Below are 15,465 nucleotides of genomic sequence, written 5' to 3'. Positions count from 1 at the left end.
GCAATCAGAAGCCAGGGTTCAGAGTCCACTTATCAGGCTGATAATGGCCACACTTTTCATGAGTTTGGCCATTTCTTCCTCTCTGAACTCTCAGACACTTCCCAATACTAGCTGGAAAGTAAAATCCTAGGCTACTCTTAGGTCTCCTACCCAGGTGTATAGGAGACACGTAAGCAGAATTTTGCCATTATTGTGCTGGAAAGTGTAAGACAAGAATAAATAGGAAATCTGATCACCCTAGTATCTGAAGTACCCAGCACTCTACCTGGTATAGTGTAGGTGCTCAAAAAAAGTCCCCTTTTCTTTTCCCAGAGGAGATGTATACTGCTTATTAAAAAATCATATTTTGGTCTTTTGGCCGGAACCGCCATCTTCCGGTAATTCGCCAAAATGACGAACACAAAGGGAAAGAGGAGAGGCACCTGACATATGTTCTCTAGGCCTTTTAGAAAACATGGAGTTGCTCCTTTGGCCACGTATATGCGAATCTATAAGAAAGGTGATAATGTAGACATCAAGGGAATGGGTACTGTTCAAAAAGGAATGCCCCACAAGTGTTACCATGGCAAAACTGGAAGAGTCTACAGTGTTACCCAGCATGCTGTTGGCATTGTTGTAAACAAACAAGTTAAGGGCAAGATTCTTGCCAAGAGAATTAATGTGCGTATTGAGCACATTAAGCACTCTAAGAGCCGAGATAGCTTCCTGAAACGCGTGAAGGAAAATGATCAGAAAAAGAAAGAAGCCAAAGAGAAAGGTACCTGGATTCAGCTAAAGCGCCAGCCTGCTCCACCCAGAGAAACACACTTTGTGAGAACCAATGGGAAGGAGCCTGAGCTGCTGGAACCTATTCCCTATTAATTCATGGCATAATAGGTGTTAAAATGAAAAATAAAGGACCTCTGGGCTGTAAAAAAAAAAAAAATCATATTTTGGTCATAGGTAGAAATGTGCTGGTAAATGGCTCTCTAGAAAAAAAAAAAACAACCCTGATTGGTAGCCTTTGCGGAATTTAGTGTGTAAACACCCTCACCAGGCTGCTTTCAACTAGTCATGTGAAATTGCGGAACACAGAGCTGAAAAAAGAAGTGCAGTTGGTTTTTGCAGCCCAGCGCCAGCCTAGCGCCAGCCCAGCACACCGTGGGCCCACATCCTGGATTGTGAACCTAACAAGACATAAACTGTTTCTGAGCCAGAGAGCCAGGCACTGCACCTTCCTGCTGTGGTGCTAGAGCCCGTGTGCGTAGATGGCGATTCTTAGCTCAGAGAACAGTGGGAAGGAGAATGCAGTGGCAGGAGCCCCAGATCAGGCAGGCAGAGAGGGCCAGAGAGGGGACAGCTCTCGGAGGTGCTGTGGACCTGGAGCTCATCCCCCATCTGGGAACTAGTGTTTGTAATATTACCTTTTGGTTTATTCTGAAAACACACAATCAAAAGTGAACCTCAAACTATCTAAACTAGGAAAACCTACTGAGGGTCTTGCAGAAACTTCTACACATTGACAGTGGCAGGGTGTGATAACCTTCAGCCAAGACAGAGCAAGAAGGACTGGATTTGCCTTCCTCCCAAAAGCAACTAATAGACCAGACAGACCAAATGTAGAAAATGATGGTTTTAGACATCGTAGACCAGGGAGTGAAGCGATCTTGGAGGGTTCCCTGAGGGAGGGAAACAGACAGAGTCCTGTGATGCCCCAGCTTTCTGCCTTGAGAGAGTGAGGGGAGGGGTCTTGGGGGAGCTGGTGGACTCCCTGACTTTGGGAGATGGAGTGTAGATTACAGGGAGGCCAAGGTGGCTAGAGTTTGAGGGAAGATTATTAGAAATGACAGCTGTGTAGAGAGAAACTCCAGAGATCTGGAGGGTCCCCCTGAAGAATTTGGCTGAGTCCTTGAAAGCATACACAGGTGAGTGAGTTGTCAGACGCTGGGAAACCACTGGAAAGGAGGGGGGTTCACACAGGGGCAGGGATGGTTTGTTTTTCCAACAGCCTGAGAAGAAAAGCCTTGTAATTCCTGGGGCATTGGGAAGACACAGAAGAGCTTTGACTGAGTGATGAGGGGAAATTAGCCCTAGACTAAAGGCTGCTGTGGTCTCCCTTTAAAAAGCTTAAAAGCAAGCCTCAAAATGATTAAACGATTTCAGAGTAATTTAACTGCCTTCCAAAATGAAGCTCAAAAATATCTATGGGAATTTAATTACACCTAGCATTCAACAAAGCAAAATTTACAGTGTTATCCATAAAAATGAGCAGGCCTGCAAAGAAGCAGCGAAGAACAACTCATAATGGGAGAAAAGTCAATCAATAGAAAGAAATCTGGAAGTGAGGCAGATGAGACTCTTCAGTTAGTAGACAGGAACATTAAAATAGTTTTTATAACTGTATTCCTTATATTTAAGGTGATAGAAGAAAAATATATTTTCTATTAGTAGAGACATGGAAGATATTCAAAAGACTCACCTGAACTTCTAAAGATAAAACATACAATGTCTGAGATTAAAAATTTGCTGGATGGGATTAACAGCAGATTAGACACTGCAGAAGAAAAAAAATCAATGAACCTAAAGATACAGCAAAAGGAAAGAGAAAAGGTATGGCCAGAAAGTGAACAGTGCATCAGTGAGCTGTGAAACAACACTGGAGTGGAGGGGAATGGCTGCTGGGGAGAGCAATGGGGGAAGAAGTTAATCAGACATTCTCACGGCTTCTTTCTTGGCAATAGGAACAATAATTCTGTCAAAAGTGTTTTTTAAACAAGATCAAATTTGACTCTGCTTTGTAGGGTGAGAAAATGGCAGGCAGGGTGGATCCTATGCCTTTTTGGCTCCATAAACCTGAATCTCTGAAACTTTCTGTAAACATTGGTGAAACTGTGGATTGTCAAAGAATTATTGGAAACATAGCATTAAAAAAATACACGTGCAACAATGAAGCTAATAGATGGTGATTACAGATTGCCAGCCTTGTGCTTTGTCTGATATTCTGGTTGTCTTTTAGATTTCTTGAGTTTTAGATTCATGCTAAACATGGGAATGCAAAGTTAGTCAAAGTTTCCTCAAACCTGGATTCCAGGTACTTGTTGATTGCTTGGAAAAAATTATCTAGCTATATAAATCTGTGGTGTGTACGTTTCTTTCCCTGAAAACAAACCAAAGCAAACTACAATAATAGCAACAAGAAAAACCTTGAACACCCAGAATAGGTACTTTTGACCATTTGCTACCTATAAAACAAAACTTCAACTTCATAGCAATATAATATTTCAGGAACAACATGGGCTTGATAAAAAACGAAAGAGTGAAATCCAGGATTTAAATAAGGAAGAGGTTTCCAAATGGTGACTTCTTTATCCCTCTCAACAAATGTTCCCCCAGATGGCTTAGAAACCTTGAACTTAGAGATGCCATGACCTTAAGGGGGTCGGGGGCGGGAGGAGAGAATGTGCAAGAAAATGCAAAACAAAAATGTACATTGATCTTTTCAACTGCTTCTCTCATTAGTCTTATTTCTCATCAGGCTGCAGTGAATAATGTGTGTGGAGGAGTAGGAGAAGAAGGGGAGAGAAGCCACTGGACAATATTCTATTTTGTTTTTCTCGTAGTCTTTTTTTCCTTTGCTTTTCAGTTTTGTGACTTCCTTCTTTCCTTCCTTCCCTTTTTCGTTCTTTTCTTTTTTTCTTCCTCCCTTCCTCCCTCCTTTCCTTCCTTTCTTTTCTTTTCTTTCTTTCTTCTTTCTTTCCCTTTCTTTCTTTTCTTTCTCTCTTTCTCCCTCCCTTACTCTTTCTTTCTTTTCTGTCTTTCTCTTTCTTTCTTTTTCTCTTTCTCTTTCTTTCTTTTCTCTCTTCTTTCTTTCTGTCTTTTCTTTCTTTTTCCCTCTCTTTCTCCCTTTCTCTCTTTCTTTTTCTTTTCTTTCTTTCTTTTTCTTTCTTTCTTTCTTTTTTCCTTTTTCTTTCTTTCCTTTTCTCTCTCTCTTTCTTTTTTTTTTTGACATGGTCTTGCTCTGTTGTCCAGGCTGGTGTGCCATGGCTTGACTGTAGCTCACTCCTGCCTTGACCTACTCAGCCCAAACAATTCTTCCACCTCGGCCTCCTGAGTAGCTGGGACCACAGGTGTGCACCACCATGCCTAGCTAATTTTTTAAAATTTTGTAGATATGGGATCTTGCTATGTCGCCAGGCCTGGTCTTGAACTCCTGTGCTCAAGCAATCCTTCCACCTCAGGCTCCTGAGTACCTGGGACTATAGGCATATGCCACCATGCCTGGCTAATTTTTAAATTTTCTCTACAGATGGGGTTTCTCTGTGTTGTCCAGGCTCATCTTGAACTCCTAGACTCAATGATCCTCCCACCTTGGCCTCCCAAAGTGCTAGGATTACAGGCATGAGCCACTGCACCCAGCCTAGAAGTTCCTATTGACATAGCCTCAAATTCAAATTCTTTCCCTAGCTGTGTCCAGCCTGCTAATAAGCCCATCAAAAGTTATTTCTAGCATTTCTTTTTGATTCTTTCTCAGAATTTTCTGAGGGAAAATTCTTCCTGAGGTAGGGAGAGGAGGCCTATTTTGAGCTTTCAAGGCAGAAGGATTTGGATTAATTTTTGGGGGGTACTGACTAAGAGTTGGGGGCTCTGGTTTCTTCCAGGTTTCTGGCCCTGGTGAGTGGGTCTATGATAATATTGATGACTAGGCAGCAAACACAAGAAAGTGGAACAGGTTTTCTGGGCTTAGTGCAAGATGGAAAGTATAATTTTGGCACTAACATTGAGTGGATTTGACCCACATGGGCCTTCTCTGCCTTATTATTTTTCTCTTTCCTCCTCCATCTCTTCTTCCTCCTCCACCCTGGATGGGAAGGGAAGAGATGTTCTGGTCTTTGCTTGCTCACTGGCTTGCTGTGTGACCTTAGGCAATTTTCAGTCTGTACCATTTCCCAAATGCCCTTCTCTGGACAAGTTGCATCAGAATTGCTTGGGGGTGCTTATTAGAAATAAAAATGCAAGTCTGGCCAAGATGGCTGATCAGAAGGAGTTAGAGTGTGCCTCTCTCAGGGAGAGAAATGGAAGGGGCAAGTAAATACAGCACCTTCAACTGAGACATCCAGGTACAGGCATTGGGATTCATCAAGTAAAAAATTCAATCCATAGAGAATGGAGAAAAGCAAGGCAGGACGAGTGCCCACCTAGGAGCAACATGGAGCCAGGGGAGCCTCCCCTGCCCAGGCAAGCGGTGAGCAAATGAGCAACCCCGGGGACCCACATTTCTCCCATGGATCTTTGCAACCGTCGGTCAGGAGATCCCTTAGCAAACCCACTCCACCAGGGCCTGCAGTCTGATGCACAGAGCTACATGGAGTTTTGGCAGAGCAGCTGCTCAGGCACACACAGAGACCCAGGAGCTTTAGATACCCAGGCTTCCTGGCAAAAGCAGCTCTAACTCTGGCAAAGCAAGGGTTTAGATCCCCATACATACCCCTAGGAAAGGGCTTGAATCCAGAGGGCTGAGCAGTCATAGTCTGCAGGCCCAGCTTCTATAGCACCCCACAAGATAAGACCCATTGGCTGGGAACTCCAGCCAGCCACTGGGAGCAACGCCTCCCTGAGATGGAGCTCCCAGAAAGAGGGGCAGGCCACCATCTTTGCTGTTTTACAGCCTTAGCCGTTGTTGCCTTCAGTGCAGCTGCCCTATGGAAAAGTGGTCAGACTGCCTTTTTTATTCTGGTCCCTGACCCCATTTTTTCTCACTGGGCAGGACATCCTGACTGGGGTCACCAGTCCCCTTCGCCACCTTTGTTTTCCAGTTGGCAATAGTTCCGAGCCTCCCTAGGACAAAACTCCCAGTGGGAGGGGAGTGACGGGCTGTCAACTTTGCTGTTTCATAGCCTTAGCTGTTGTTGCCTTTGGGCTCAAGGAAGTCTGAGGTGCCTAGGGACTGGAGCAATCCCCTGGCAGAGCACAGCAGCTCTACAGAGAAGTAGCCAGACTGCTTTTTCACGTGGGTACTGGATCATATTTCTCTTCACTGGGTGGAATCTTCTGACCTAGGTCTACAACCACCCTGCCAGTTTTTTTGGACCAGCAACACATCTATACCTCCCTCAATGGAGCTCCCAGAGGGAGGGGCAGGCTGCCATCTTTGCTATTTTGTAGGCTTCCCTGTTGACACCTTCAGGGGCTGGAAAATCCAAGGTGACTGGAAACTGGAGTGGACCCCCAGCATACTGCAGCAGCCCTGTGGAAAAGTGGCCAGACTGTTTGTTACATGGGTCCCTGATCCCATATCTCCTCACAGGGTGGGTCCTCTGGGCCTGGGTCTCCAGCCACCCACCACCAGGGCTAATGAGTTGGTAGCAGCTTTGCAACTCCTTGGGACAGAGCTCCCAGTGGGAGGGCAGGTTGCCATGTTTGCTGTCTTGCAGCCCTCATCCTTGCTGTGTCCAGGTTATGGAGAGTCCATGGGGATCAGGGGCTGGTCCAGACCCCAAGCACAGAGCACCCACCTAATGGTAAAGTGTCCAGACTGTTTTCCATGCAGGCCCTGGTCCTCACTTCTCCTCACTGGACAGGGCCACCAAATCTGGGACTCCAGCACAACCACCCTGCCTCTCCCTGACCACTTTAATCACAGGCAGCCCAACAGTTAAAGGAACACTGACATGCAGAGATGAGAGAGAACCAATGCAAGAACTCCAGCACTCAAATGGCCAGAGTGTCTTATGTCTTCCAAATGATCACACTAGTACTCCAAGAAGGGTTCTTAACCAGGCTGTGTTGGCTGAAATGGCAGAAATAGAATTCAGAATATGGATAGGAATGAAGATCATTGAGATCTTCCAGAGAATGGCAAAACCCAATTCAAGGAAACTAAGAATCACAATAAAATGATACAGGAGCTGAAAGATGAAATAGCCACTATAAAAAAGAACCTGACTGCTCTGATAGAGCTGAAAAACACACTACAAGAATTTCACAATGCAATCGCAAGTATTAACAGCAAAATAGACCATGCTGAGGAAAGAATCTCAGAACCTGAAGACTGGCTGTCTGAAATAAGACAGTCAGACAAAAATAACGAAAAAGGAATGAAAAGGATCAAACAAAACCTTCGAGAAATATGGGGTTATGGAAAGGCCAAATCTATGAAACCCTGGCATCCCTGAAAGGGATAGGGAGAAAGCAAACAACTTGGAAAACATATTTTAGGATATCTTCCATGAAAACTTCCCCAATGTTGTTAGGAAGGCTGATAGTCAAATTCAGGAAATAACAGAGAACCCCTGCAAGATTCTACACATGATCATCCCCATAATCATCAGATTTTCCAAGGTCAAAATGAAACAAAAAGTGTTAAAGGCAGCTGGAGAGAAAGGGCAGGTCAACTACAAAAGGAACCTCACCAGGCTAACAGTGGACCTCTCAGCAGAAACCCTAAAAGCCAGAAGACATTAGGGGCCTGTATTCAACATTATTAAAGAAAAAATCTTCAACCAGGAATTTTATATCAAGCAAAGAATTTCATATCCAGCTTCCTCAGCAAAGGAGAAATAAAATCCTTTTCAGATAAGCAAATGCTGAGGGACTTTGTTATCACCAGACCCACCTTACAAGAGATCTTGAAAGGAGCACCAAATATGGAAAGAAAAGACCATTACCAGTCAATATAAACACACTTAAGTACACAGACCAGGAACACTATAAAGCAACCACACAAACAAGCTGGCATAATAACCATCTAGCAACACAAAGATAGGATCAAATCCACACATATCAATACTAACCTTGAAAGTAAGTAGGCTAAATGACCCATTTAAAAGGCACAGAGTGGTAAGCAGGATTAAAAAGCAAGACCCAATGGTATGCTGTCTTTAAGAGACCCATCTCACATGCAATGCCACCCATAGGCTCAAAATCAAAAGATGGAGGAAAATCTACCAAGCCAATGAAAATCAGAAAAAAAGCAAGGGTTGCAATCCTAATTTCAGACAAAACAGATTTTGAATCAACAAAGATAAAAAAAGACAAGAGCATTACATAATGGTAAAGGGTTCAATTCAACAAGAAGACCTAACTATCCTAAATATATATGCACCCAACACAGGAGTACCCAGATTCATAAAGCAAATTCTTAGAGACATACAAAGAGACTTAGACTCCCACACAATAGTAATGGGAGACTTCAGCACTCAACTGGCAGTATTAGACATATCATCAAGGCAGAAAATTAGCAAAGATATTCAGGACCTGAACTCAAAATTGGACCAAATGGATCTAATAGACCTCTAAAGAACTCTCCATGTCACTCAAAACCATGCAATTACATGGCAATTAAACAACCTGCTCCCAAATGACTTTTGGGTAAATAATGAAATTAAGGCAGAAATCCATGGGTTATTTGAAACTCATAAGAACGCAACATACTAGAATCTCTGGCACATGGCTAAGGCAGTGTTAAGAGGGAAATTTTTAGCACTAAATGCCCACATCAAAACCTTAGAAGTATCTCACATGAACAACCTAACATTGCAACTAAGAGAACTAGGGAAGCAAGAGTGAATCAACCCCAAAGATAGCAGAAGACAAGAAATAACCAAAATCAGAGCTGAACTGAAGGGGATTGAAATATAAAACACCATTCAAAAGATTAATGAATCTAGGAGTTGCTTTTTGAAAAAATTAATAAGATAGGCTGCTAGCTAGACTAATAAATGAGAAAAGAGAGAAGATCCAAATAAACACAATTAGAAATGACAAAGGGAATGTTACCACTGACTTTACAGAAATACAAACAACCATCATAGACCGCTAAGAACACCTCTATGCACACAAACTGGAAAACCCAGAAGAGATGGATAAATTCCTAGACACAGACACCCTCCCAAGACTGAACCAGGAAGAATTTGTTCCCTGAACAGACCAATAATGAACTCCAAAATTGAATCAGTAATAAATAGCCTACCTACCAATCCATCCAGGACCAGATGGATTCACAGGTGAATTCTACCAGATGTACAAAGACAAGCTGGTATCATTTCTACTACAACTATTCCCAAAAACTGCAGAAAACAAATTCCTCCCCAACTTATTCTATGAGGCCAGCATCATCCTGGTACCAAAACCTGGCAGAGACACAACAAAAAAAACAAAACTTCAGGCCAATATCTGTGATGAACATTGATGCAAAAATCCTCAACAAAATACTTGCAAACCAAATCCAGTAGCATATCAAAAAGCCAATTCACTGTGATCAAGTAAGATTCATCCCTGGGCTACAAGGTTGTTTCAACATATGCAAATCAATAAATGTGATTCATCACACAAACAGAACTAAAGACAAAAACCACATGATTATCTCAATAGATGCAGAAAAGGCTTTTGATAAAATTCAACATCCTTCATGAGAAAAACTCTCAATATGCTAGGTACTGAAGAACATATCTCAAAATAATGAGAACCATTTATGACAAACCCACACTAAACATCATACTGAATGGGCAAAAGCTGAAAGCATTCCCCTTGAAAACTGGCACAAGACAAGGATGCCCTCTCATCATTCATACTCAATGTAGTACTGGAAGTCCTGGCCAGAGAAATCAGGCAAAGGAGAGAAATAAAGGCATTCAAATAGAAAGAGAGGGAGTCAAACTATCCCTGTCTGTAGACAACATGATTCTATATCTGGAAAACCTCATGGTCTTGGCTCAAAAGCTCCTTCAGCTGATAAACAACTTCAGCAAAGTTTCAAGATACAAAATCATCATACAAAAATCACGAACATTCCCATACACCAACAACAGCCAAGCCAAGGTCCAAATCAGGAATGAAATCCTATTCGCCATTGCCACAAAAAGAACAAAATGTCTGGGAATACAGTTAATCAGGGAGGTGATTCTCTACAATGAGAATTACAAAACACTGCTCAAAGAAATCAGAGATGACACAAACAAATGGACAAATATTTCATGCTCATGGATAGAAAGAATTAATATCATTAAAATGGCCATATTGCCCAAAGCCATTTACAGATCCAATGCTAATCCTACCAAACTACCAATGAGATTCTTCACAGAACTAGAAAAAAACTATTTTAAAATACATATGGAACAAAAACAACAACAACAAAAACCCAAATAGCAAATGCAGTTCTAAGCAAAAAAAACAAAAACAAACAGACAAAAAAACACCAAAGCTGGAGGCATCATGTTACCCAATTTCAAACTATACTACAGGGCTACAGTAACCAAAACACCGTGGTACTGGTACAAAAACAGACATAGACCAGTGGAACAGAATAGAGAGCCCAGAAATAAGGTTGCACATCTATAGCATCTGATCTTCGACCAAGCTGACAAAAACAAGCAATGGGGAGAGACTTCCTATTCAACACACAGTGCTAGGAGAACTGGCTAGCCAGAAGATTGAAATTGGATCCATTCCTTACACCATATACAAAAATCAACTCAAGATGGATTAAAGACTTAAATGCAAAACCTAAAACTACAAAAACCCTGGAAGACAACCTAGACAATACCATTCTGGACATAGGAACTGGCAAAGGTTTCATAATGAAGACACCAAAAGCAATTGCAACAAAAGCAAAAGTGACAAATGGGATCTAATTAATCTTAAAAGCTTCTGCAGATCAAAAGAAACTATCAACAGAATAAACAGACAACCTACAGAATGGGAGAAAATATTTGCAAACTATGCATCTGACAAAGGTCTGATTTCCAACATCTATAGGAAACTTCAACAAATTTAGAAGAAAAAAGCAACCCCATTAAAAAGTGTGAAAAGAACATGAACAGACACTTTTCAAAAGAAGACATTCATGTGGCCAACATATGGAAAAAAGCTCAATATCACCGATCATTAGAGAAATGCAAATTAAAACCACAATGAGATGCCATCTCACACCAGTCAGAATGGCTATTACTAAAAATTAAAAAAAAAAAATGGACACTGGTGAAGTTGTGAAGAAAAAAATGCTTATACACTGTTGGTGAAAGTGTAAATTAGTTCAACCATTGTAGAAAGCAGTGTGGCGATTCCTCAAAGAGCTAAAAATAGAACTTCCATTCAACCCAGCAATCCCATTACTGGGTATATACCCAGAGGAATATAAATCATTCTACCATAAAGACACAGGCACTCGAATGTTCATTACAGCACTATTCAAATAGCCAGGATGTGGAATCAACCTAAATGCCCATCAATGGCAGATTGGATAAAGAAAATGTGGTGCATATACACCATGTACTATGCCATAAAAAGCAATGAGATCATGTCCTTTGCAGGAGCATGAATGGATCTGGAGGCCATTATCCTTAGCAAACTAACACAGGAATAGAAAACCAAATACCACATGTTCTAACTTGTAAGTGGGAGCTAAATCATGAGAACACATGGACACATAGACAGGAATAACAGACACTGCGGCTGCCTTGAGGGTAGAGGGTGGGAGGAAGGAGAAGATCAGGAAAAATAACTATTGGGTACTAGGCTTAGTATCTGGGTGACAAAAATAATCTGTACAACAGACCCTCATGGCATGAGTTTACCTATAAAACAAACCTGCATAAGTACCCCTAAACCTAAAATAAAAGTTAAAAAATAAAAATAAAAATGCTTGGACCTATCCCAGGTCTGCTGAATCTGGGTTTCTCAGGGAAGAGCCAAGTGTCTCTATTTAAATTTTTAAATGTTTAAAGTTTGTACATAATTTAAAAGTTACAGAAAAGATGCAATAATCATTCAAAAAATTCATGAATAACCTTACCTAGATGACAGAAATGTTAACATTTTACTACATTTGTGTGCGTGCACTATTTCTCTCTTCATGTATTTATCATATGTGCACATATATAATATCTATGCATATTATATGTATATATTTATATTTGTGTATAAGCTTTTTTCTCAGCCATTTTGGAGAAAGTTACAGATATGATGCCTCTTTACTCTTAAATACCCTTGTTTCATAAAACTAAGGGATTATCTTATAATGCACAGTGTGATTATCAAAATCAGGAAATTAACATCAATGCAATATTATTATTTAATTTTAAAACCTTATTAGATTTTGCCAGTGGTCCAACAATGCCTTTGTCGGAAAAGTAAATTCAAAATCGTGTACTCCATTGCCCTGTCTTGTTAGCCTCTGTTAATCTGGAACGGTTCCTGAAACTTTGCTTAAATTTCATGACATTGGCACTTTTGAAGAGTACAGGTCACTGATTTTGCAAAATGTCCTTCAATTTGGGTTTGTGTGATGATTCCTTGTGATTGGATTCAAGCCATGCACTATGAGCAGTTGTACAACAGAAGTGAACATGCATCCTTCTCTGGGCCTCAAATCAGGAGGCTCCTGCTGTTGATCCATTGTATCACTGGCAATGGTATCTCTTATCATTTGGTTAAGGTGGCTCCTGCCAGATTTCTCCACCATAAAGCTATTTTATGAGTTGCTTTGTAATTAATAAGTATCTTGAAGAAAGATGTTGAGATGATATAAGTCTCCTGGAATCCTGATGACATGCACCCACTGGCTTTGGCATTCCTTGAAGGAAAATCTCCACTTTTATTAAGGTTTTCAGGGGATTCTGGCAGCCCCTGCCTGGCTGGTCTGTGCAGCAGTTCTGGGAACCTCGGCACTCCCTGCACAGTGAGCTTCCTGAGGCTTTGATCTCTGGGCAGATTGAGGAGCTTTGGTCTGTCCCTCTGGGCAGCCCCAGCATTTGGCCCACTGTGTGGTTCACAGCAGGGTCCAATGAATGAGTGAGGAAAAAGAGAGTCAGAGGCAACTGTGTGTTCCCTCTGGGGTTCTGTGTCATTATTGGTAAAACGAGGGTGATAACCGGTTACAATTTTGACATTTCATGATTGTACAAGTTTCCACGTCCCCCACTGAGGTGGTTAATTCCATTATACAATGCTTTCTTCCACATAGTAGACTGGGGTTATTTGTGTCATTGAAAAAAAATAAAAAGAAACCAAGATATATTCCACAGCTCAACACAAGCCATAGGATGTGAAGGTTGGAATGAGTTCATTCAGATTCGTTCATTCAGCAGATATTCATTGCATGCCTTCGGTGCACCAGGTGCTGCCACAGGGGTTGGGAATCCACTGGTCACAGCGGATATGATCCAGCCCCATGGAGTGTGCAGCCCAGCAAGGCTAAGAACTGCCCCTTTTCTCTGTTCTAGTCTAGCAGTTGCTGATGAGCGAGGACGGATGCCCAGAAACAATACCCCACCGCTAATCCTGATGCAGATATGCCCCAGGCACCTCTCAGGAGGTGAGCAAAGCTGTACGATGTCCAAAAAGGAGCTCCCAGGAAGAAAGCCATGTAATTCAGAGTTGCTTGTGAAATTTCTTATTAGCATTACTCATCTAAACTTACGTATTTTGTTGTGGAAAACACTTTTTGCATTGTTTTTAAAGTAATGAATCTGATCACTGTCCAGTTTTATTTCTCAAACCAGCCTGTAAGGCAAGAGCCAAGATAAATGCTTGATACTTTCTGACTCATAAGTAAAGTCAAATCACTTACATACAGATGAACTTTCCAGAATAAAATTAGTGAGGTCATAATAGTGAGTTAATTACCACAGTGCTGGTGTGTACATTATAATTTAGACTAGTAAACTAATGTCCTGCAATAAACATCTTATGACAAATACGGTTTCCAAAAACAAACAAAATAGTGAGGAAATGCAATTTTCCATGACAAGAATACAAAGCAAATGTAACCTAAAGATTAAGGGTCACATTCCCGAACAGAGAGTAATAAGTCTTTTAGAATTTAAGAATGAATCTCCCAGGAGAACTTCTTGCAAACAAATTAGTCTCCTTTTAATTTGACAAGATACAGAATAAGAATTTGTCAAAATGGTTAGTGTTTATATCCTTAAGTGTCCCTGAGATGTTTGACTTCTTAATGTTCTCCACCTTCTTTTGTAACCTTGTGATAAGATGTATAAACCACCAACTCTGTACTTTGTATTCTCAAGGTACTTGTGTTAAGATTTCCTCATTCTTTCAAAGTGTGTTGAAACTGTGGCCTCTGCCATCAATTATACTCTTAATCGAAGCTGACTATAAGAATATAGCACTTTGCAGTGAGCTGTGATTACACCATCGCACACCAGCCTGAGAGATGGAAGGAAACCCTGTCTCAAAAAAAAAAAAAAAAAAGAAATGAAAAGAATAGAGCACTTACTGTTTTCTGTTTCTACATATCATATTTATTGACGTGCAGATATTCTACTTCTTAAGTCTTTAGTACTCTGTTGTTTACCAGATCCGACCTATCAAACTACTTACTGTATTTCACACAAAGCTAATAGTAACCTAATGTGGGTCACTTCTTTCAGGGGTCCTTGCTTTTTTCTACTTCTGCCTCTTTACATGATTCCTTTGCCTTCTGGGTCTGAGTCAGTCTGTCGCATTCTTCAAGCATGTTTCTCTTTGTAGGCTTCCTCAGCCACTCCAGGTAGAAATAACCTTTCCAAGCATTATACTTGCACAATGACAACATTCTGTGCTAACATGTTGGTCTCTACAGCTAGAATATTTGTTCCAAGATGGTAAATGTCCCAACTTCTTCATTTTTGTGTCTATGGTCCATGGTCCAATTCATGGCATGTAGGAAGTGTTTGGTAAAAGTTAGTTGAATAAACAGAACAGTCAGTGAATGAGGAAAAGAGACTCCAGGGGAAAATACTTGTCTGAGTCAGTGGTGATGGCCAATGACCAGGCACTGATGTGTGCTGGGAGGATATATTGTGTGTGTATGGTGAGAATTAGTGGGGATGGAAGGTGCCGGGCCCCTCCGTCAGAGGCATTCAAACCAGAGTGACTCCATCTTGAATAGGAGCCGGATAAAATAAGGCTTAGATGTGCTGGGCTGCATTCCCAGATGGTTAAGGCATTCTAAGTCGCAGGATGAGATAGGTCAGCACAAGACACAGGTCATAAAGACTTGCTGATAAAACAGTTGTCATAAAGAAGCCAGCTAACACCTACCGAAACCAAGACAGTGATGAAAGTGACCTCTGGTCGTCCTCACTGCTACACTCCCATCAGCACCATGACAGTTTGCAAATGCCATGGCAACATCAGGAAGTTACCCTATATGATCTAAAAAGGGGAGGCATGAATAATCCACCCTTGTTTAGCATATCATGAAGAAATAACCATAAAATGGGCAACCAGCAGCCCCTGGGACTGCTCGGCCTATGGCATAGCCATTCTTTTATTCCTTTACTTTCCTAATAAACTTGCTTTCACTTTGCTCTATGGACTTGCCCAGAATTCCTTCTTGTGCGAGATCCAGGAACCCTCTCTTGGGGTCTGGATCCGGACCACTTTCCCGTAACACCTCCAGCTCCCCAGCAGCCCTGCTCCCTTGCCTTAGAGGTAGGGTTCTTTCCACTGTGTTGTTTGAAACAGGAGCTTTCTGGAGGTGTCTTC

At 41.5% G+C, this 15,465-nt stretch overlaps 1 protein-coding gene across 1 annotated transcript; it reads left to right on the top strand.

The window, feature by feature from the left end:
* The first annotated feature begins 414 nt into the window (after nucleotides 1–414).
* Nucleotides 415–861, top strand: LOC101141290 (large ribosomal subunit protein eL21-like). The gene has a single exon (XM_055391023.2). The coding sequence runs from the start codon at nucleotides 430–432 to the stop codon at nucleotides 859–861; it is 432 nt and encodes a 143-aa protein (XP_055246998.1). The 5' UTR covers nucleotides 415–429.
* The last annotated feature ends 14,604 nt before the right edge of the window (nucleotides 862–15,465 follow it).

The sequence above is a fragment of the Gorilla gorilla genome, chromosome 5, assembly GCF_029281585.2.
Source record: "Gorilla gorilla gorilla isolate KB3781 chromosome 5, NHGRI_mGorGor1-v2.1_pri, whole genome shotgun sequence".
NCBI lineage: Eukaryota > Metazoa > Chordata > Mammalia > Primates > Hominidae > Gorilla > Gorilla gorilla.
This window is presented reverse-complemented; position numbering and strand designations above follow the sequence as displayed.

What these genes read in the sequence shown, in the direction of transcription:
- LOC101141290 (XM_055391023.2), top strand. Translation starts at nt 430, where the DNA reads ATGTTCTCTAGGCCTTTTAGAAAACATGGAGTTGCTCCTTTGGCCACG.